This window comes from Etheostoma spectabile, chromosome 6 (assembly GCF_008692095.1).
Source record: "Etheostoma spectabile isolate EspeVRDwgs_2016 chromosome 6, UIUC_Espe_1.0, whole genome shotgun sequence".
Lineage (NCBI taxonomy): Eukaryota > Metazoa > Chordata > Actinopteri > Perciformes > Percidae > Etheostoma > Etheostoma spectabile.
Genome location: NC_045738.1, coordinates 9,267,069 through 9,291,061, shown reverse-complemented (window position 1 = coordinate 9,291,061; position 23,993 = coordinate 9,267,069). Strand labels below are relative to the sequence as shown.

The following is a 23,993-nucleotide window of genomic DNA, read 5'->3' as shown; positions in this document are numbered from 1 at the left end:
AGATTTCTAGTCAAGAAAGCATTGGGAAAGTGTATGCACAGAGAGTGGACGGATCATGGAGTTACAGGCTCAACAGCATGTTGCTATACTAATAAACAAACATCAAAAGGATCTTTTAAATAGTTTTTAATGACAATGTAACTAAATTCAAACAGTTCCCCAGTCATCCATCCTCAGGAAAGAGATTCAGAGAACACCTTTTTTTATGATAAAAAAGTTGATGATCTTCAGTGAAAAACTGCATAGTGAGTCACTGTTCTTGGAAAAGTAGAGAAGACAGAAAGTGCAGCCTATAGTTTTTTTTATGAGGCTACTATTTTCCTATTGTTTTTTTATGCTTAAATAATTCCCACTTTAAAAAGTGGATTCATTTTATTTAGCCTTCAAAACAACAACAAAATGAGAACTGGTTATTCTGCTGCAGTCTACTATATCCTATAATATGCTGCCACCTCGCGGACACAGCCCTTAATTGCTGTAGGTCGTTTCCATAGCAACAGTTGTTACCAGACCGCAGCTGTGTCGGTAACGGGCGACAGTTCATTCTGCGTGAAATGCCTTCAAACGTTTAACGCTAGCTAGCTAAATACCAATTTTAGACTGTCAGTAAGTGGTAAGGTAAGTAAGTAGACGAACATCTGTAGAGAAAAAATGGCTAGAAGGGGCAGTTTGGCGAAACTAGACGTTGGTGTATTGAGTGCTGAACAGCAAGAAAAACTGCAACAGTTCAAGGTAACGTTACACCCGGGTGAATTTTACTGCCCTAACGTTAGCTACAAAGCTAACTCTAAATTGTAAAAGCAAGCCACAAACCGCAGCTTGATTTGTATGCCGTTGTTTAGCAAGCCTGACATGCAGTTTCTTTTGATTCTTAGATTAAGACGAGAATCGACAACGAGAATTATATCAGGTCGCATCCAGAAGTAGAGGTATTGATTGGCGACTTTTTGAGGTCAGTCAACTTTAACGCTAGCTCATCTTTTGTTGTTTTTGCTCACGGTGTATGCTGTGAAACTCTACCATTGCTAGTTAATTGTGTTAGAGAAAGAAATCCAACATGGTCAAGGTCTTTCAAGGATAAATAAGTCCAAACTTAATAATGCCAGCCTTTGTAAATATCTGTAAGAAATCTCATCTTGTTTCTCCTTCTAATCCTATTGTAGTGTCCTCTGTTTTCATTGCTAACTATTTAATAGAAAGTATGATAATAGAAACCAGCAACAAACAAACAATAGAGGCAACCTTAAGTAAATTATAACTAGTAACAGGTCCTACTGTATTTAGGCTACATGTGTGACAGAAGGATTTTTTCCTTGGCAAATTGGTATTTCTATATATCAACATCTTAAATTCTCAATAAAATAAGAACCATGTGCAAGAGCTATGTGCTTTAAAAAAAAAGATTAAAGCCTTATCAAGTAAAGGTTAATGCAAAAATGTTTTAAATACGTATGTGACCAATTTAGCTATATACAACATCATGTTATTTACCAGAATATGCTTCATTTGCTCACATCTGATAATATGTATTCATTCACAAACAATTTAACTCAAAGTCTGAGCTGAGAATGTCTGAGGAAAATCTGCATCTCTTATAAATTTTTATTGTGAACTTTTAGTTTTAAAACACTTACACAGTCTCCTTAACAGGTGTCATACTGTGGTTGTGCAGTTACTATTCACTATTCATTCATTTCCTGTCCTCTCACAGAGATGTGCTTCTTAAAATGCCCGCTGACATCCGCGAGTTTGCTGCAGGTAAATTGTATACACACACACACACACACAGTTGATTGTTTTTTATTCTTATATATATATATACAGTATGTACAGTATATATATAAATATATGTTTATGATTTTATTGAGTTGTCCCTTGAAAAGACAACAGCAAATTGATCCTACTAACAATTTATGTCTGTGTAGCCAAAGCCCGATTTGGTTTCCAAAGTGGGGACCAAGGCCCCCTAGGGTTTCCAGGGGGTCCCCAGCAAAAAGGGGAATACTTTTTTTCCAGCTTAATTCCATCCATGAGTAACATGATGACTAGTTTGGGTTTAACACACATTTTCTCTAAAAGCTAATATCCTATCAGATGGGATGAAATCCTATCAGCCGGGGGTCTCTGGTCTAATTTGTGTCAGTTTAGCCCAAGCCTTTGCCTTAGACCTCTATTGTTGTTTTTTTTTCAAAAAGCAATGTAATCAACAAAGGTTTAGAAAATAGGCCAAAACAAATGCACTTTTGACTCTACGTAGTTTAGATAACAATAGCTAAAAACTTATGTGTCCAACTGCTTTAGGATTTTCATTCTAAACCTTTAAAAAAATGATACTTTGAAGGAATTTTTAAAGCTCAACTTACACCTAGTAGAAATGAATGAGACTGTGGCCACTGACAGGGTAGGGACAAAATACGAGAGATGATGCATAATTGTTGACAATAAATATCTAAAAGAAAACTCTGAAATAACTCTAGCCTTATCCTTTAAACGTACCCAAGGAAGTGTAGTTGTTGCCTAGGTAATAACTAACTAATTAAAAAATACTGTTAATGCACACACGCTTAATTTTACCCACTGACAAATGTCAATGGTCTTTTTCAGATCACTTCACCAACCCAAACCTCCATGCAGTTATTGGCTCCAAAATGGAAGGAAACATGAAGTGAACCACACCCAGTCACGGTGCTTTTCCTTAGTGTCTATCTTGTATGGACTCCATTTTAGTAACAACAAAGACACATTTACATTTGCGTTAGTCCATTAATTGTTCAACTGTTTGTAGTGTCAGATTTCCTATTATACACACAGAAGAAGTTAGCTAATAGGGAAGATGGTAGCGGCTGTTCCTGTAATTAATCGTTAATGAGAAGAGAATGTCCTGTGTGTATTACACACACAGTACACTGTGCCATTTGTCACATCATGTTGTCACGTTACCAATACGATTGTGAAGGAATATACTGAAAGCTGTAGTTCATGTTAACTGCTTGCAACTACCTTTTCCACCAGAACCATCAGTCTTTGTGGTCTGCATTGTGGTCCAAGTTGTTGAGTGGACATACTATAGTTAGTGGACAGTTTTTCTCTTTTCGGTCTGTCTTCTCTTAAATTCTTTTTCCGATGTTTCATGTTCCTTTGTTATATACATATTAATTTTTGTGCCATTGGAAATTGGATCCATATTTGTGTGGGAAAGAAAAATGATACACTATTAAAACAAGTATACATTTTATGGAGAAAGATTACTCACTTTGAATGTCTGAGATCAATGTGGGGTTTTCCCATTAAACTGAATTTAGCATCTAGCCGACATCACACCTGCACCTGCAGTGGCCTTAACACTGAAGTGTGTTTAGTATCACCGCTACATTTTCAAAAGCTACTGCTTATGGATCTTTTACAATGTAGTTATCTTCCTTTGTTTGATTTTGGCTCATTTTATTTGGCGTAACAGCTATTGCTGTGAGTTGAAATGATATATGCTTTAATAAATAATGATCACATCCTGTTATTTAACCTCAAAAATAAATGTACAACTTCTCGTCCAACAAGAATTATTCTTTTATCTCTCAGCTTTGTGTATCATTGTGTCAGATTTGTTTGGTTTTCTGTAAAGAATTAGACTGAAAGCTGTAGTTTTACAGCTTTTAACAACTTTTATAGGATTATCTCACCTTTGTCTAACCAAGGTTTATTCATTTCCTGTTTGACACAAAAAATATTTCATAACCCCTGTCTGTTTGTCTGTCTGTCTGTCTGTCTGTCTCTCTCTCTCTAACACACTCACACTCACACACACACACATACTGTACAGCATCAGTACCATGCACCTGCTTGACTGAGGACCCAGCCAACTCACATCAGACGTGAGAGCGAGGCAGAGGAACAACACGCAGCTCTTAATTTTGTCGATATCCTGTATTTAAAATTGCGTTGTTTCTAGAATCTACCAGGGAGCAGACACAGATTCTGTAAGTAATAACTCATTATTACACAAATCAACTTCTAAAGTCCTTTATTTTCTTTTTCAGTCTTTGTGATGTGTTGATGGTTTCAGGTATCTAAGTATGTCGAAGCAGTACCATAACTGAAATGAATACTGATAATACATGTCTTTTTGTTTCAATGGTGATTTTATGATGAATGATAAATATCTATGATTATATAACCAGCAGAAAAATAATTAGACATTCTTGTCTGACTTTACAATAGTTTAGATAAGGTCCATGTGTTGTGTTGTTGTGATGTCCATTTATGAGGTAATCATTGTTATATTTTTCTTATTTTTCCTCCACTGTTCATCATTGGGCATGTTTAAATGAAAAATCAAATCAATGGGAACTGCAAACACAAATTAGATAAAGGTTAAGTTTGCAAATATGCATATGCTTTAGATGAAACAAAGTTTTTGTTTTTGCTGAAGTGATGGCGAAAGAAGGGAAAAGCAGAAGTACTTCATGTACGTTCTGAACATGTTTTTCACAGCATGTTATTTTCCAAAGTCAGTGGAGTCTCCCATAGGATGAGAAACTAAGGCGGTAACTAGATCACGAATCCTCAGAGGAGGAAGTATGTCAGAAAACTATGGGTGGCTCGCATAGATTCAGGTTCCATAACAACCAACCATAAAACAACTAATAAAACGTGATAACTTTTTCTGTTATGGAAAGAAACCAAATGCAAATAATGCAAATCATTTGTAATATGTGTTGATACTAATGCCCACTTTAAAAGATATCCCTTATCTTCAACAGGTAGGCAGTTTTTTTATCATGGCCGCAAAAGGAAGACTATTTTTCTTTCTACTCATCGTGGCCTGTGAAGCCTTAGGTAACCTGCAACACCATCACATGCTTCTTCTCTTTTTGTAACTGGCCAAATATATGCATATTGTTAATGTGTCCATAAATGTGTCTTTTCACAATTATTCATTATTCCCTGTTCAGCTACGCCACCAAAAGAGTTGCCTGCAAATAAATGTGACTTCACTGACATGGCCCAAAAACTGGTATGTACCTAATTTTCTTTCAGCTGTCTTTTGCAATAATAATATTTGATCATCACATTTTGTTTTTCCATTCCTGAAATCATTCTAATGTTGTGCAGGACAGTGATGATGGGTATGTTTTACAAATCATCTCTTTTATAGATCACCAGAAAGATTTAATTAGGCCAAAATGAATGTTGCTTTAATATGCTATATAAACCACTTTTTAATCATTATCTAATTATTATAAGCATTACTTGAAACTTTATTATAGCATCCTAATCATTTCTATAGATGATTTACAAAACAATTATCTACCATTGACAAAGTATTAACTTTCTAAATGTATAAACATCTTTTTATTAGTAAAATAATCAAGTTTGACAAAAAACGCTGAATTCCATTCTGTCACAGTGAGTAAAATAATTGTGTGCTATGACTTACTTCGGAACATCGGTACTTTCGTCTTGTTTCAACTCCATGAACACTCACTGTTTCTTACACGTTTACAGAACATCACAGCTCCTTGTCAGTAGTTGTTTCCACCAGTCTGTTCTACACCATGACTGTCACCTTTGAGCCTTATATAATGTTTTACATTGTTAGCACAGTTTTAGTAATTTTCCAACCTGTTTTTAAACAGTTAAATATCTTGCCTTAAACGTCTGATGATGTTTTGTCTGTCTTTTCTCATCAGATGAGGAAGTGCCTAATGAAGGGTGAGGGAACTCTCAATGCACTTTTTTATCAAATGAATTTATGTGAGAGAGAGAAAAAGACTGTGATTAGGCAAACACAGTCTTTTCCTTAGTGTATGACTGTGAGAGTATGTTTGCGCTCATCATGAGTGCCCTATGTAACCTAAGTCACAATTAATACATGGCAAAGACCAGTACAGATGTGTTAGACCTGTTCAACATGTTAATATGGAAGGTTGCTATATTACAGGATACCCGGCCCCTATGTTGATGCAACTGAAAACTATCTTCAACAACAGGTAATTTTGTAAGTGTGTCTCTGTGAGAGTCCCTGTTGTGTTTAGTTAATATTCTTAAAGAGGCAAAAAAGTAAGCTTATTCAAATGTATGGCCAATCTTTTTATAAAGATATGTATTGTATTGTAAGTGTTCCTGAAAAAGGCTAAAATGGAATTTTACTGGATGAATAAAGGATGAAATTAATCAACATCTCATTTTTAAAACTATTTCTACCCACCAAAATCTCTCGTTTCTCTCTCAGTAACTTGCCTATGGCATACAGAAACTCTAAGCAACCCGACACCCTCCTATCTACCTTTGTCAATGTCATGCAGTCAGTCTTTCCTGATGGACCAAACAAAAACCCACAAGTCATTAAAATGGTATGACTACACACACAAACACACACACACACCAACACGCAAACACTAAATCACTAAAACTAAATTAGATATATTCACATAAAAATAATGTAAATAATTGTTGGCTATTGATTGAAGCATTCAAATAATGATGTTTACGGCTGATGGCTCATTTTATTCATCAGTTGTCTCAGCTGTACCTGTGTTAGCCAGCATGTATTAGTTGTCTCTTTTCTCTCTCTATATTTTTTAGACAAATGAGATGTGGAATTCCAGCAGTCTTCCAGCCATGATCAAGCTGATGAGGAACTCCTCTGTCAGTACTCCCCACTAATGCCAAGATCTTAAAAAAAAATACATGATCATTAACAAATGCGGCTCCCTTTCATGATTCCTGCCATCTCTCTCATTTTCACAGGTGGCATCTGCATGTTACATGCAAGCATTTGTGGCCCCTCTGTCCTGGGCAACTTTGACCTCACAGAGTGGAAACAACATGACCTTAGACGACTATGACACACTGCTGTGGGCTGCCAAACCTACGCTGCAGGATATGCCTTTAAGAGAAATTAACCTTCCTACTTATGTAGGAATGCGCGAACACCTGAAAAAGATGTGAGTGTGCTTTTATTTAATTACTTGGTCCACTGTCTCTCAGGAACTTTTCTTAAAATTGTGAAATTGATGGTCATTTCCAGGATGGAGATGCTGAGAGAGGTGTATGGTGCCATGTCTATAGACCAAATGACAGAAGTGGTAAAATGGGGAAAAGAGCAGATCACCCAGAATTACTTCAACTGTACAATGACCCCACCTGACTCCAAATCAAGTAAGAAATAAGTTAAGCCCATCATGCCAAAAAAATACTTTCTACAATAAAATCTAGTCAGAGATACATACTATAACTGTTCATGCCAAAAACAGAAACATTAATATTCTTATGTAAAATGGAAAGATGAAAGAAAAAGGGTCCAGAAGCTAGAAAAGATAGGGAGCACAAAGTGGTAAAGATAAAAGGGAAGACCTTCTTAACTCCTTCTAAGGTGACAACGCTAAGGATAACACAAGCACTTGGGAGATGAAGAGGGTGCAGTTAAAAAGAAAGAGATAGAAAGAGAAAAAGGTGACTGAAGCAGCTGAAATAAAGTAAACCAGATGAAAATAACAGAGACAGAGAGGAAGAGTGGGAGGTTAACAAGCTTTTTACATACCAATAATACAAAGCCAGTGGGAAATCTTGCCATTAAACATAACAGGCAGGAAAGAAATGGGATGAGAGCAAGGAAAGTACAGTGGTAGATTGTTTGTGTTGAAGAAATGCCGCTTCTGCTCTGTGTTTGTGGCACTCAGTTTGTATGTTTGCAAATGTGTTTGTTTAGATGGGACTTAGCACTGGCGACAATTATTGGTACAGCAAACACCCAAATTTTACCCATAAATCCTTCATGGGTTGTTGTGAAGTCTTGTTTCCTGCCTTTTACGGACATCACTTTTCTGTTAAGCATGAATGTGACTTGTAACAGACTTGTTTACTTTGTAGTGCCGATGCAGTGCTGCAAACCTGGAAAACTGGAATGGCTGAACTTGGATGCGTTGAACATGATGGGACCTTACATCTCCCGTTTAGCACCAAGTGATCTTGATTCTTCTCCCAAAGAACAGGTAAGAGGGTTTGCAAAGAAGGATGAAGAGCAAATGAAACTGGGTATAGCAAATTACAAGATTTTAATTTGTAGCTCTATTGGTTTGTTTCCTTCACTTTCTCTTCTAGCTGTGTGAATACTTCCGCTCAGCCAAGTTCAAATCCGCCACAAGTATGACCACTGACATGAAACCCAGCCTGGGCGAGAAGTTTCTCCAAAAATTTCAAGAATGCTTCGGTGGAAAGACGTTTGCTGAGAATGTGGACAAGTGTGTATTAGTGCATGAATGTGTGCATAATCAGTGCATAATAATAATAACTTAATTTATATAGCACCTTTCAAAACATAGTTTCAAATTGATTTACAGTAAAAAACAATGATAAAATATAAACTGAAAACATATATAAAACACTGTTTACTGTGTAATCTTCAGGGTAGCTTTGGGGTTTTATGAGGAGAAAACGTCTTAGTTATATATAAGAGAGAGTATTATTATAGACAATCACTCATTATAAGAGAGAGAAAAATACACACTTTATACTAATAATTTTGCATACAAATGATGGTACTTGACATGTACATGGAGAGCTTATTACATTTCAAGGTTGGAATTATCACTAAATTTTTGTCTTTGAACCTCGTCAGGCTTGGCATACTGGCCTGTCATTATTCTGCTGCTCTAGACTTGACTCCTGACCTCAGCCGGAAACTCCTCTCTGAGCTTAACAACTGCGATGATGGCAGCAACCCCAAACTCACACAGGTATTACTTACCCAAACTTTCACCCAAGTCCCCCTCAGCCAGGACAGAAGTAACAAAAATGTCATGATTTGCAGTAATCACTTTGTCTTTTTTTTCTCTCTTGACTCAAGCTGAAGAAAGCTCTTGTCAAGTCTGTGATGTCAAATGCCAGCAGCGCTGAAGAATTTCAAAGGCTGGGTAGCAGCGTTAACTTGCTGTCTTCCAAACAACTGTCCGAGATCCCTGCCAAAGTTCTCAAGGAATTTGTCCAAAACTACACCGTCCCATGGAAACAAGACCAGCAGCGCACCCTGGTCCACAAACTGCTGGGCGAGGAGGTGAGCCTGCAGGGCTGCTGGGAACTTATCTCTCACATGATCTCTTGCTCAATACTTATCTAATTCTGCTTTCCCTTAGTGTAAAAAGGTGTCTGGTAAGGACCTGATAGCCCTTCAGTCAGTTGCACAAGGTTTGCCAAGCTGTGTGCTCAAGCATGTCAAGGATATCCTGAATGATACAGAGGGCCTGAAGAACATCTCTAAGCTGATGAGGAAGGGGCAGCTGATGGCCATGCTGCAGGGGGTGAGCAAGGAGAGAGAGAAGCTAACTTTAATGACTAAATATCAAAATCAAATAAAGGATTAATTGTTTTCAAATGTTATACCATGTATAAACACTGTGAACATAATTTTAGATATAATCAAAGGTTTCCCTGTAGTTGCTCCGAGACGTGGTTCCCTCAGAGCTGGTGCAGAAAATGTCAGGCCCTTTGCTTCGCAGCCTTCCTCTAAACAAGCTGGAAAAAGCAAACATCACCTCTTTGGACCAAGTGGTGGATAAAATGTGGAATCAGGCACAGGTAATGTCCCTGAATACCTCCTATCTCCCTCCACACAAAAATTGGTGCAATGTTTCAGACTTTTTTTTTTTTCTTAGGCAGCTTTCCTGGCAAAAAAGATGTATGATGAAAATAAACTTCAATGGTAAGTTATACAGAAGTTAACAAAATCACACTAACCCTATTTCATACAAATCAATACAAAATCCTTTCAAAAAACATCTGACAGGGCTAAAATGGTTTCCATTGTGTCTAGCAGAGGTGTTAATTCAAATTGGTGTGGCATTTTTAAAGTCATTAAAACACTTGAAAACTTGGTTTCAAATCTTTAGTGTGTCTTTATAACATCACATATTGGTTACCAAATGTCAACATATCATATATGAAATTATTATATGTAAAAACTTAAATAAATGCTCTAACATTGGCAGAAAACTGTCTTCATGTTATGAAAGTTACACTTGATTTCAATAATCACTTCTGAGTCTCCACAAAAACAAAAAGGAACAAAACAAAGTTTTTATCTAATGTACACTACCGGTCAAAAGTTTGGGTTCACATACAAATTTTTATTCCTCTCCATTATAGACAGAATACCAGCTGATCTGAGTGGGTGCCTGATCTTTGATGCAATATCTACATTGCCCATTATCAGCAACCATTCACCCAATGTTCCAAAGGCACATTCTGTTTACTAATCTGATATCATTTTAAAAAACTAACTAGAAAAACATTGGCGAACTCTTTTGCAATTATGTCAGCACATAATGTAATCTGAAAACTGCTGCCCTGGTTAAAAAAGCAATGCAACTGATCTCAGCTGGTATTCTGTCTACAATGGAGTGCAATGGAAATTTGTGAGTGACCCCAAACTTTTGACCAGTAGTGTATGTCTATTACAGGCTAGTATTATAGATAGATAGATAGATAGATAGATAGATAGATAGATAGATAGATAGATAGATAGATAGATAGATAGATAGATAGATAGATAGAGATAGATAGATGTTTTGTTACTGTGTGTACATGCCTGCCCTTGCTTTACATGCTTACATTCAAAACATTATTGGCCGAGACAGGAGGCTGCGTTCAGTTCTTCAGGGAGTAACCTGTAAGATGATTGACCAAGTAGCAGACAATGACACGCAAGACATGGTTCAGGCCATCTCAGAGACTCCAGAGTGGCTCTCTAAAGTGCAGGTATGTGTTAAGTCACACATACAATATGTACACAAACATATGTATAACACACATGTAGATTTAACCAATTTATAACAAACATGCTTTCAGGCAGGATGTGCTGCCCGAAAGCTTTTTGCGACTTTGGAGAAAGAGAGAGCTGACTACTTCAAAACCATCACTGAGGAGGAGATGAAAAACATTCCCACATACTTACTTTCTCACCTGCCGTAAACAAAGTCTTTTCTCTATATCACTTCATTTAAAAAAAAAAAAATCTTTCATAAAATGTAACGGCTCTCCATCTATCTATCTTATTTACACTATCCCAGGCCTTTGAAGGTGAAGGATTTGCCCGACTCTGTGTGTCCTGTGTTCCTCGACAAGATGAAGGAGGCCAACCTGAGCTCATTACCTCAACGTTCCCCATCTCGCCACGCACTTACCCAGAGAGCTCTGCTTTGCCTGGCCAATGTATATAAAGACACAAACGGTTGACAAAGTAAAGGAAATGCCAACATAAACTGTCTCAGTGGTTCAACCCCCAGAAACTTTTAGAGCAGCAGGGATGCTCCTTAGCATCGATGGTCCAAGTCTTTGGAACTCTACCAAAAGAGATTCCTTCATTTGGTGGTTAATGTCTAACACATTGGTTGAAAATGTTTTATAGGGATTCATTTGGATTCAGATCTGGTAACTGTTAAGGCCATATAATATACTTATCTAACCATTCAGTGAGCCCTGTATGAACATCATTCATTATGTTTCTCTACATTTTTATTCAGCTCTTTCCTTTAAATTGTCACCTGCCCATACCTACTGCTCCACACCTATTATTTTCATGTTGTAAGTCTGTGTGTGCAACCAAATCATTTTCTGTGCATTTGCAGGGGAATAACGTATCTGAGCTGACCAATGAGGATGTGTCCAGGCTTGGACCGCTTTTGTGTGAGCTTCAGCCATCCCAACTGCTGCTCATGGCCCCTAATGTCTTCAATTCCAGCCTACAGGCCATGGCTTCCTGCCAGTACATTCCTCAACGCCACAGGGCAGATATAATTCAGCTGGTCACGCAGACTTTTGGGTAGGACAGGTCCCTGTGGATGCTGAAGTTACGGCAGAGAAAGCAAGAGTCTGACGCTTCTTTTTAATCTTCTGCAGGGATCCATCTCATTGGTCAGCTGAGACTATGGAAGCACTGGGTCCTCTCCTCCTTTTGGATGACAATGTCACATCTGCTCTGCCCAATAAGGTGCAATAAGGACATTTTCATCAATAAATCACTAAAAATGGAGAAGTTCAGCACTGTGCTATTCTGGTTGCCATTAATTGTGTATTTATTTCTCATGTTCTGTCTCTGTCAGCCTTGGATGAAGGACGTTCTCTATTTCCTGAAGCTGAGCCTGAAACAGACCTCAGATGCCCTGAGGAAGAAAGTCTTTGATCTCATCACCACCACCAAATCAAATTCAGCTCGTAAAAAGAGAGCAGGTGAGGAAGATGCATCTTGTGATGTTGGTTGTTTTTCTTTTAGTTAGTGATATTTAGCACCGCCGTGGACGGGACGTTTTCTCCACTGAAGCAGGCTGTTTTCTCCACTTACACATACACGTTTTCATAAATTGCAAGCACTAAATATGCAGCACACCCTTTGAAAGCTTAGTCTGGTGATTTGATTAAGCCCACACATCAACACATATATGGATTTATAGCAGTTAAACAACTATAAAGTCAAAGAAAATAAAGATAAACAGAACAATTCTGCACCGCTAGTGTCTAAAGGGAGTGTGAATCTATACCTTTTTCCTTGTGTCTTTATTCACAGTGGTAAAAGATCGCCAAAAACGTTTTTTTCCTACATCGCCAACAATCCAAGGAATTAGAATATCCAAGCCATTTTATCCAAAACGAGCTGGTCCCCCCACAATCTTGTAGTTTCTGGCCAAGTTTCCACAGAAATAAAGCTAAACAGTTGATTATTTCTTGGTTTTGATCGCATCTCTCTTCTCCCCTGGGTCTGCCACACTGTTACTCTGCACACCGACAGATTCTCTGACGTCTAAGAATTCGATTGACAGGTTGTGTCCGCCAATCAGTCTAGTGCAACCCGAGATGGCCCTAATAGAAGCCAATCATGTCGCAGTTCAGGGAGGACCAAAGTCGGAAAGATTGACGTCTATTCCTTCCAGTTAAAACTAGATGTTATGAAACCAGCCTACCTGTTTAGCCAGTAACAAGACGAATTGATTGGTACCAAACTTGAACAGAACATTTTAACCCTGTGATGGCTGCAGCTGTGTCAAAAGGGCCTTCTTGTTGCATTTCAATATTTGATCAATTTATAATTACTTATTTCTATAAATTTATAAAAATAGTTATTTCAAGTATGTGTGTGATTGATGTGGATGTGTTTTTGTATTTGAGAAGTTTAATATTTTGCATTTCTTTGGCTTTTTTCTTAAAGGAAATAAGAAAAACGCACGGACATATCTGTAGAAATAACTTCATAAAATATCCATTTTCTGAGTGTTATTCTTCTGGATTTTTTTCTGTCTTAAGTGCAGACATGTGGCTAGGGTATTAGTTTTGTGTGTAGCCCTTCTAATATGCTTACAGTAGTGTTTTTCAATCATTTTACAGATGCTTTACTTGGACAAAATAGAAATTCTCTATTCTAACATCTTTAGCTCTGTGTGAGTAAGTCCTAGAATCACACTGACATTTGGAACACAAAATTGAGTGTTAACTTCCCAATGACCTCAGGCACATCCCAGAGGGCCAAAGTATATGGGAACTTTATCACTTTTTGGGGTAAAATATTTAGGTGAGGAACGCATGTATTTTCAAGTGTCTCTGAAGAGTTAAGCAAAAGAAATGTTCTACTGTACTTTTCTATTCCTCACCTCTCTCTTAGTCAACAGTACCAGTAATGATGGTAAAGCACTCACTGTGAAGGTGATTGAAGAATTGGAAATGGACAACGTCTACTGGACAGCCGCACAGCTGGATCAGATGTCAGCTGAAACCTTCCTCGCTACTTTAGAAACACTTGCCGCCATCCCTGGCTTTATTGCAGATCAACTGGCCATGCTCATTAAAAAAGCAACTAAGGTATAGTGGAGGCACTAATCCTGGTTCTGATCATTTAGGGAGCAGAGGACTCTACATTTCTGTTATTTTTTATTCATTGGGTTTCATTGTGGGGTTGACAGTGAGGTGACTGCAATAAAGGACTGTTGTGAAGTGCGGCTGACCCTTTACTTGTTAACAAAGCAAGGTCCGTCACAGATTTATTAATGGTGCCCAGCCACACAAAACATTAATACTTGCATTTTTTGAAATATGTTAGGTGCACATGTGTTTGTGTTATGTTGTGAATGTGAAAATAAACTGCCACCTCCTCTGTCAGCTTTAGCCACTGAAAAGAAATAAGGGCAGAAATGAGGCTGATTACAAAAGCTGGTCAGTCTGACGTCATGTTGCCTGGGCTCATTAGTATTTATGAGCTAGCACAGTTGCGCTGGGTAAAAGCTGCTGATAGCCAGGCTCTCATTGGTTAGCTGCTAATCAGAGTCAAGCAGCTTAGCTCATTATTATTGAATATTAATGAGAACTGGAACACATTGAGCTGAGTCTTCCTGCAAGCTTTCTATACCACACTAGATGGCTTGAAACAAGGTAACCAAATGTGTGGCAGGGCACCTTTAAAAACTTTCAATGGACCCCCCTCTTGGAAAAAAAAACCTCTCCCAACCCCTCCCCTCAAAAAACTAATGTTGAATTTATACAACTTGTTTAATCATAAAAACTAATGGGTAAAAATAATTTAAAATAATGTACAATTTAAAACTGAATCTGTAGATAGAACAATAATTCTCACAATATTCACCATATTTCACACCAGAACTTTTGGAAAACATTGAAAAATGTGTCCGGAATATTCAATCTATTTTTTAACGAAGAGCTACTTGGTGAACAATGTGAACCAGGCACATGACCCAACTCTATGTAGCTCAAGGCATGACATTATAGATCTGTTGTTAGAGAAAGTCCTCTGCCAAAGCTCTACCAAACTCTTTCTAGGTTTAGTCATCAGAAACAAATTCTGATGACTAAAATATATTAATATACAAACTCATTCAAAATGGGAATAATTAACTTTTTATGCTGTAGTTGCAAGTATTAATCTATATACTAATATGATATTAACAAACAAATAAGAAAATGTTCATCACAGTATTTTCTGAGTAAAAGTCTGGTTCATTTGAGTATTTCTTTGTGATTGTGCAGGCATTTGGCGCAGTGTCACAGATGAACGAGAGTGTTGTGACGCAGATGGGATGTTTGACTCGGGGCTTCTCCAATGCAGACCTGGAGAAGCTCCCCTTCTCGTTGGATATTCTGGAGGAAATTGCCCAGTGTGGCTGGAATGAGTCCCAGGTGAAGTATAAAAGCAGCTTCAAATGCTCATGACACTATAACCAATTATTATGATGTTTACTAATCAAGATTACCTATCTCAATAGATGAAGCCGGTGTGGAAGGGTGTTGCTAAACATAACAACCTGACAGTGCAGTATCTGCAAGCAGAAGACATAGTAGCACTGAACCAGTTCATCTGTGGCCTAAACTCCAGCGAGATCAGACAGCTCAACATGACCGCCTTCAAGTGTGTGCACCATACAGAACTCACTCATTTTAGATCGGTCAAGAGAGGGGAATAAAAACAACTATACAAACTGTCTTATGCAACTAAATGTGTTTACTTAACCTCACCTATCATGCAAGTGTTGTGATGCCTTTACCCACTTTTTTAATATATAATTCTACTAACAAATCATTCTGAATTCTTCAATAGTTTTGTAGCTAATCTGATTTCACAGTAAATAGTGACATTACTTTTAAGCTTTTTGTCACAGAGTATGCGTTCTCTATAGCAGAATCAAATACTTTGACCATGTTATAACGTGATTTTGTTTGTGTCACAGGGACGCTGTGGGCTCAGTGGGTCGTGTTCATTGCTCCTTCAATGTTGCGCGGCAGTTGACAAGTCTTGCTGTGTCTGCATTTGGAAATCCCAACAACTGGAATGAAGCACAAGTGTCTGAGCTGGGCAACATTGTTGGTTAGAAAATCACCTCTACTCTGTGTTCTGTGCAGGAGATCAAATCCCACTGTAGTATTCCTCAAAACTACTGTGATGTGTTTGCCAACTACAGTGGAGGCCCTTTTGAAACTGAATTATTATTTTACACACTGAATTGCCTTTTTGGGAACTTTCCCATATTCAAAAACTCACAAAACTTTCCACATACATCAGGCCTGGTGCAAAATTTTATATTTTAAGAGTTATGTAGATAGGCATGCACAAATGGCTTGCAAGTGCCCCCTGCAAAACTTAAAAAATTGAGCCCTTGCTGTAGGTTTCACATGGACTAATGAGTATTGATATACATGGGTATCATGTTGAGAAATACAAAACAGCCTCTTGGATCAACTCTTGGCTCAGGAAGTCCACTATTTTAAATTCACTGTACAAAATCAGTGCCATTTCCGCCATTTCCACGTGTCGTACTTTAACGATCCTCCTACAGATTTGATCCGATCAACTTCAAATTGGGTCTGTGTCATCTTAAGGCCTTGAAGATGGTGGGTGTAACTCCAGTGTAAATTTGTCATGATTGACAAGGGTCCAGGCCTGACAAACTCTACAGGTCAATAATAACTCATAATTGTGCCTGCTGGCATCAGTAAAACAGCCACATACAACAAACATCATCCGATTTACAATAAATTTAGGATGTGTTGTCTGCATGTGATATTGAGTCATCCCCTATACTTAAGCTATGCCCAGTACTGAGGCCACGCCCCCTTCTATAACTTTTGAACTGTTTAAAGTAGAGTCTTGTGTGAGGTACCATTGCACTTAGTAGAGAACCCCCTACACTTAAGCCATGCCCCCTTCCATGCCTTTTGAACTGTTTGATTTAGACCCTTGTGTGAGGTACCATTGAACTCAGCAGAGAGATAATTTTTCATTGGTTGTTGTTTGGCCCGCCCACTATGCTTTAGCCACGCCCTGTCTCACAACTTATTAAGCGTTTCTCATAGATTCCTTTGTGAAGTATTATTGAACTCAGCAGAGAGCCACCTATACCTTGACCATGCCCCTCTACTTAAAGGGGCGCCATGCAGTTTTGGCCGTTTCTTCGCCGTTTTCTCACTTTTTGCTTGCAAGTTTCTCTATAGAGCTCCCCCTACAGCTTCGGAATAGATATTTGGCAGCTCCTCCATGCACTTGTGTATGACTCTTTGCTCAGTCAGTCTGCCACTTCCTCCTTCTCTGTTTCTCTGACAATGCCTCTTAGTTTTATGCTTCTTTTTTGTCCGGTTCATCCGCGACGATAGTGTGAAAAACTCCATTGCTACCTTGTTAGCCGGTTCTTGAATGGGCGTTAGTGTGCAGTGCTTGTTATATTGTGAGACCTGAAACACGCAATCCTTTGTGACACTGAAGCCGGCGGCTTCCAGCCAAAAGTTGCAAGGGTGGTTTTTCCGCTCACAGGCCGTAAAGTGGGGAGTGAGACGACCACCATTCAACTTGAAAAAAGTCATATAACTATTCCAATGATTCAGAAGCATTTAGCTATAATTAAGATTTAAAAAAAAACCTGTACAGTTTCCCTTTAAGCCATGCTCACTTTCTTACCCTTTGGACCATGTGATGGATACCCTTGTGTGAGGTATCAGTGAACTCAGCAGAGAGTTACTGTTTTCATCAGTTTGCCTGGCCCCCTATACTATAACATTTGCAATACACCATTTCCATTGATGCACACTCCACCATGCACACTATGTCCGAGTGTTTTGCAAGTGCACGACTGCTTGTTGCGGTGTCCGCAAGTAACCCCAACATGCGCAGAGGTGCGAGGGTCCGTCTAACGCTGCTTGCCGCTTTCATTTTAATTCTGTTCTGTGCTCAGTAGCTTCCTATTAAAACACTGATGAGCTGTTTCTTTCTCCCTCAGCTGGGTTGGATGCAACAGAGTTGGCTTCTTTGAACCCATCTGTCTTCTCATTTCTCAGCAAGTCCTGCATCTCGTTCATACCACCACACAACTTAGCTGTGAGTACATTTCTTTAACCTTGTTCTTTTAGCTGGGAGCCAAATACAGTAACTAAGTACATTTACTCAAGTACTGTACTGAAGTTTTTGAACTTAACTTAAATATTTCCCATTTTATGCTACTTTATACTTCTACTTCATTATATTTCAAAGGGAAATATTGTACATTTTATTCTAGTACAGTACATGTATCTGTCAGATATGGTTGTTGGATTTTTGGCATCTTATTCCTTATTCCTGATTCCAGCAGGACATTTGTACTTGAATTCAACTTTTTGTCACCATTTATAGTTTTTAAAATAAGCTATTTCTTTTACATTGAAAGTCAATGGAACAATCTTTAAAGCGTCTTTAGACCTCTTCCACTTCTAAATGCTACTTCTCCTCCATACTTTCACCTACAGACTTCATTCAAACTTCTTTTTTTCGTCATACCATAATATGACTTTTTAATGGCTTTTTCCAACATATTCTATGATGACAGTTTTCAGTATGCTCAGTGCTCCAGGCAAGTAGTCACTGTACATGCTGACCCAGGTTAAAAAATAATGTGAAGATTATTTTTGGGGTATTTTAGGCCTTTAACTGACAGTACCGCTGACTACATGAAACAGGAGAGAGAGGGGGAATGACGTGCAGTAAAGGGCCGCAGGTCGGTATTGAATCTTGGCCTGCTGTGTTAAAGAGTAAATCTCTATATTTGGGATGCCCACTCTACCAACTGAGCTATTTGGGCTCCCTCCTCTGACTTTTTAATGGCTTTTTTCTACATACTATACAATGACTTTTTTTAAATATACTACACTGTGACATTTGATGACTTTTTTGACATATATACTATGACTTTTTTTAATTCCCTTTTTGAAATACAATATGACTTTTTTTGATAGACTATAGTATGACTTTTTTGTGAAAGTTTTGACATTATATACTGTGACTTTTTTGTAGCTTTTTTTGATGTACTGCACTGTGGCTTGTTATCACTTTATTGACATACTGTACCATACTATGATTTTTAACGGCTTTTTTTCAACATACTATACTTTGACTTTGTTATCTCTTATTTTGGCATACCATACTATGCATGTTTAATGGATTTTTTCGACATACTATGTTATGTTTTTGACCTAAATTCTTTGGTGGCACTGCGGCTTGGTGGTTAGCACTAATCCAATGACTTTTTACCACTTTTTTTCAACATGCTAAACTATGATTTTTTAAAGCTTTTTACAATATACTTTACCATGACTTTTTATCACTTTTTTGACATGCTATAATGACTTTTCTTTTTTTCTATGACCTTTTTATCCCTTTTTTTAACACACTATACTATAACTTTTTTGACATGCTATACTATGCCATTTTTTTGAAATTCTATACTATGACTTTTTTGACATCCTATATTATGACTCTTTTTTGACATGCTATACTATGACTTTTTTTGACATGCTAACTATGACTTTTTTATCACTTTTTTCAACATGCTATGATCTTTGGGATCACTCTTTTGCCATCAATGCTAAGGGGATGGGGGGTGGGGGCGGTGGTTTTAACGGCCCGGGGGAAAACCATTTTTGGGGACTCCCCCGGGGCTTTTTGGGCTCCCCTTTTTTTTAATTTTTTTCCCTTTAAAAATGTTTTTTTAAAAAAAAGGCAGGGGGGGAAAAAGGGGTTTTTTAAAAAAACAAAGGAAGAAGAGGGGGAAAAAAAAAAAGGTTTTGTTTTTTTTGATGTAGATGGGTTTTTTAAAAAAATGTCCAAAAAGGATTTTTTTTTTCCCTATTTTTGGGGTTTGACCTTTAGGGGGAAAACCCAAAAGCAAATGTTTTTTCAAAAAAACCCCCTAAAGGGGGGGGGGGGCCCAAAAAAAAAACCCATTTTTTTAACAAAAAAATTTTTGACAGCTATACTAGACTTTTTTTAAAACATTCTATATATGCTTTTTTTTAACAATATACCATAACTTTTTTTAACAGCTATCTATGACTTTTTTTTTTTCGACATGCTAAACTAATACTTTTTTACATCTATACTTCCTTTTTTTTTACTTTAAACGGACTTTTTAAAATTTTTTTAAACATCTAGATTTTTGACCTTTTTTTTGGGGACATCAAATGCTAGACTTTTTTACCACTTTTTAAACGGAATAACTAATTTTTTTAAAACCCTTTTCCATAATTTTTTATCACTTTTTCCCTATAATGCTTTTTCTTTTTTTTTCTTACCTTTTCACCTTTTACAACTTTTTTTTGAGCTTTTCCCTTTTTTTTTCAACAACTTTTTTACTGTTTAACTAGCATTTTTTGACTGCAACCCTTTTTTTTTTAATGCTAACTTTGATTTTTTCGCGCTATCAGACATTTTTTTGACAGCAAACTTTTAAAACTTTTTTTAAAACTGCATACTTCTTTTTTTTGACATGTTTTAAATTTTCTTATTATCACTGCTTTTTTTTACAGCTAACTATACTTTTTATCCTTTTTTTTCAACATTTTCTATAACTTTTTATCATTTTTTCTTTACATTCTATACTTTTTCTCTTTTTTATACATTTTTTATGCTTTTTTTGACTTTTTTTGACATCCTTTCTAATTTTTCGACTGCTATCTATACTTTTTTTTGACACAAAGATACTTTTTTTACGCTATCCAATTTTTTAAATCTATACTTACTTTTTTTACCCAAATTTTTTTAAAACATGCTAAAAACAAAAATTTTTATCACTTTTTTTACAGCATACTTAGTTTTTTACTTTCCCTTTTAAATGTTTTTTTTTGAATCTATACAGAACCCATTTTTTTTTGCATGCTAAAACTAGACTTTTTTTTTGTTTTTTATGTTTTTTTTGAATCTATACTTTGACTTTTTTCACTGATTTTTTTGACATCTATACTTTCATTTTTTCGACATGCTTACTATGACTTTTTTGACTGCATACTAACTTTTTTTTTTTTGTTGACTTATATATTTTTAAATTATTCGACATTTTAACATGATTTTTTTTGCAGAAAACTTCCTTTTATTTCCTGTTTTTTTTTGACATCATACTATGACTTTTTTTCCCAAAATTTTTTAAACCTAATTTTTGTATCACCTTTTGACATAAAATGTTTAACCTTTTTAAACCCCCTTTTTTCAACAGCATCCAAAATTTTTTTAAGCCTTTTTCCATATTTTTTATCACTTTTTTGACTGCATATATATTTTTTTCGCAGGCCAACTTAACCTTTTTGACATCTGCACTAGCTTTTTTGACTGCTAACTATGACTTTTTTTTTTTGACTGCTTATTTTTAAACTTATTATCACTGACTTTTTTTGACTTCTATACGGATTTTACCAAATTTTTTCAACATGCATACTATACTGTTTTAATCAGTTTTCTTTTACTTTTCTATGACTTTTTTTCTCTTTTAGCATTTTTATGACTTTTTTTTGCATTTTTTTGACACATTATTTTTTTTCGCAGCTTATTTGGGCTTTTTTTGACATCTAAGTATACTTTTTTTACTGCTTACCATGACTTTTTTGACGCTACCTAGACTTTTTTATCACTTTTTTTAAACTGCTATGTTTTTTTGTATCATTTTTTTTTACATCAATCTAGACTTTTTACCACTTTTTTCAACATGCTTACAAAATTTTTTTAAGGGCTTTTTACCAAATTTTTATCATTTTTTTTTGACATGCTAACGTTTTTTTTTCACAGCCATACTATCCCTTTTTTGACATGCTGCACTAATTTTTTTTTGCTTTCTTACATACTTTTTTATCCCTTTTTTTTCAACGGGGGCTATACAAAAATTTTTTTCATTTTTTTTTACATCTATACTAAGTTTTTTACTTTCTATACTATGACTTTTTTGCTGCATATTTTAATTTTTCGACACTAACTATGTTTTTTTTACATGCATTTTTGACTTTATTATCACTGACTTTTTTGACATGCTATACTTTGACTTTTTTGACATGCTATACTTGACATTATTTCGACATGCTATACTATACTTTTTTTGACATGCTATACTATGACTTTTTTATCACTTTTTTTCAACATGCTATGATTTTTGTATCACTCTTTTTGACATCAAATGCTATGACTTTTTACCACTTTTTTCAACATGCTATACTATAATTTTTTTAAGCCTTTTTACCATAACTTTTTATCACTTTTTTGACATGCTATACTATGATTTTTTTCGACATGCCATACTATGACCTTTTTGACATGCTGCACTATGACTTTTTTTGACATGCTATACTATGACTTTTTTTTTTGACATGCTATACTTTGACTTTATTATCACTGACTTTTTTGACATGCTATACTATGACTTTTTTATCCAATTTTTTCAACATGCTATACTATAAATGTTTTATCACTTTTTTTACATGCTATACTATGAGTTTTTTGACATTCTATACTATGACATTTTTTTGACATGCTATACTATGACATTATTTCGACATGCTATACTATGACTTTTTTTTTGACATGATATACTTTGACTTTATTATCACTGACTTTTTTGACATGCTATACTATAAATGTTTTATCACGGGTTTTTTTACATTCTATGACTTTTTCATCTCTTTTATGATTTTTTTTTGACATGCTATATACTATGACTTTTTTGACAAGCTATAGTATGACATTTGTATCACTCTTTTTACATAGTATGGTATTATATATTTTTTGACTTTGTTTTTGACATTCTATACTATGAAGTTTTGACGTGCTATACTATGACGTTTTATGACTTTCTTAAAAGATGCTATAGTATGACTTTTTCATCACTTTTTTGACATACTGTACTATGACTTTTTATCACTATATTATCTTTTTTCAACATGTATAATTTTTTCAACATGCTATACTATGACTTTTTTATACTTTTTTTGACTTGCTATACTATGACTTTTTATACTTTTTTTTAACATTCAATACTATGTTTTTTTATCACTTTATCTACATTCTAAGCGACCACTTTTTTAACATACAATACTATGACTTTTTATAATTTTTTCAACATGATATACCATGGCTTTTTTTAATCATTTTTTTACATGATATACCATGACTTTTTCATCACTTTTTTGACATGCTATAGTAGGATTTTTATCACTTTTATTGACATAATATACTATGACTTTTTTGACAAGCTAGTTAGTTAGTTTGATGAAATTTTGTCAGTAATATTTTGAATGCCGAACCTAACAAATTGTATTACTTAAGGGATTGTGTTCCTGTGTTCCCTCCAGGCACTCTCTGTTGCTCAGCTGGAGGCTCTTGGACCTGACAACGCTGCCATGGTAACCAGTGAACAACTGGCTGCCTTGAGAGATGAGCAGCTGGTTGCTCTTGAAAGGACAGGGACCGGTTCACCAGAGAAAACACAAAGCTCTGCCAAGTCAGGTAAGAACAGATACTGCTTGAATTTACATATTGGCAGAAAATAGTTTTTTTTATATTCGACCCCACCACTCGTATTAAGAAAAAAGGTTTTCATAGGGCTGTAAGGCTCTCAGTGAGGAAATATTTGTCTTCAGTCTTCATGTCATTCTCGTTCAGGAGCTCCGTCGCTGAGTGCCGAGGGGATCTCAGCCTTCATGAAGCCCCTTCTGTTTCTCCTCATGGGCTTCCTGTTGCTGTGAGAACAGAGAGCCTCCACATCCAGCTGCAAAACTAGCAGGAGCTTTAGCACTTGTGACATGTAACTCTTCAAGTTTATTATTTTATGTTGAATTCATTTTTATCATATATTGTGTGAGATCATTTGTGCGTAAACATAGGAGTGTGGTTGTTTTAACATAAGGAAGTACAGTACACAAGATAATCATATGACCAGTTAATGTGTATGGTATCTTTATTATTGCTTTAAAATATTCTGTTTCTATATAATCATAAGAAAGTATATTTTGATAGAATGAAAAGTTTTAACACTGATGTCCTCTATGTGGGATTTCTTCATATGATTAAACTCAATAAAGAACATTAATACATACACCAAATTACTGTTGAAATGGTATTTAAAGACAAAATAAAACAAGTCAATGTGCCAGTTTTTATTCATCTTTTTTTATATATATAAACATTTGGTTAGAAATTGCCTTGTCAATGCAAAAACAGAAAAAAG

General features: G+C 36.0%; 1 protein-coding gene across 2 annotated transcripts; it reads left to right on the top strand.

Moving 5' to 3' along the window:
- Positions 1-410: 410 nt before the first annotated feature.
- Positions 411-23,907, top strand: otoa (otoancorin). Of its 2 annotated transcripts, XM_032518966.1 has the most exons (32): positions 411-732; positions 1,712-1,758; positions 2,605-2,685; positions 3,818-3,974; positions 4,758-4,833; positions 4,950-5,011; positions 5,688-5,709; positions 5,939-5,987; positions 6,230-6,350; positions 6,583-6,645; positions 6,748-6,944; positions 7,028-7,158; positions 7,870-7,991; positions 8,101-8,240; positions 8,618-8,735; positions 8,846-9,052; positions 9,132-9,296; positions 9,433-9,573; positions 9,651-9,697; positions 10,632-10,752; positions 10,843-10,961; positions 11,064-11,205; positions 11,622-11,815; positions 11,893-11,983; positions 12,096-12,222; positions 13,646-13,842; positions 15,022-15,171; positions 15,258-15,400; positions 15,720-15,856; positions 17,760-17,857; positions 23,119-23,272; positions 23,429-23,907. In XM_032518966.1, exons 5-32 carry the CDS (start codon positions 4,776-4,778, stop codon positions 23,509-23,511), a joined length of 3,399 nt encoding a protein of 1,132 aa, XP_032374857.1. In that variant the 5' UTR covers positions 411-732; positions 1,712-1,758; positions 2,605-2,685; positions 3,818-3,974; positions 4,758-4,775; the 3' UTR covers positions 23,512-23,907. The 2 variants fall into 2 exon arrangements, with proteins under 2 accessions (XP_032374857.1, XP_032374856.1); XM_032518965.1 differs by lacking the exon at positions 411-732 and having other exon boundaries at positions 1,376-1,758.
- Positions 23,908-23,993: the final 86 nt, after the last annotated feature.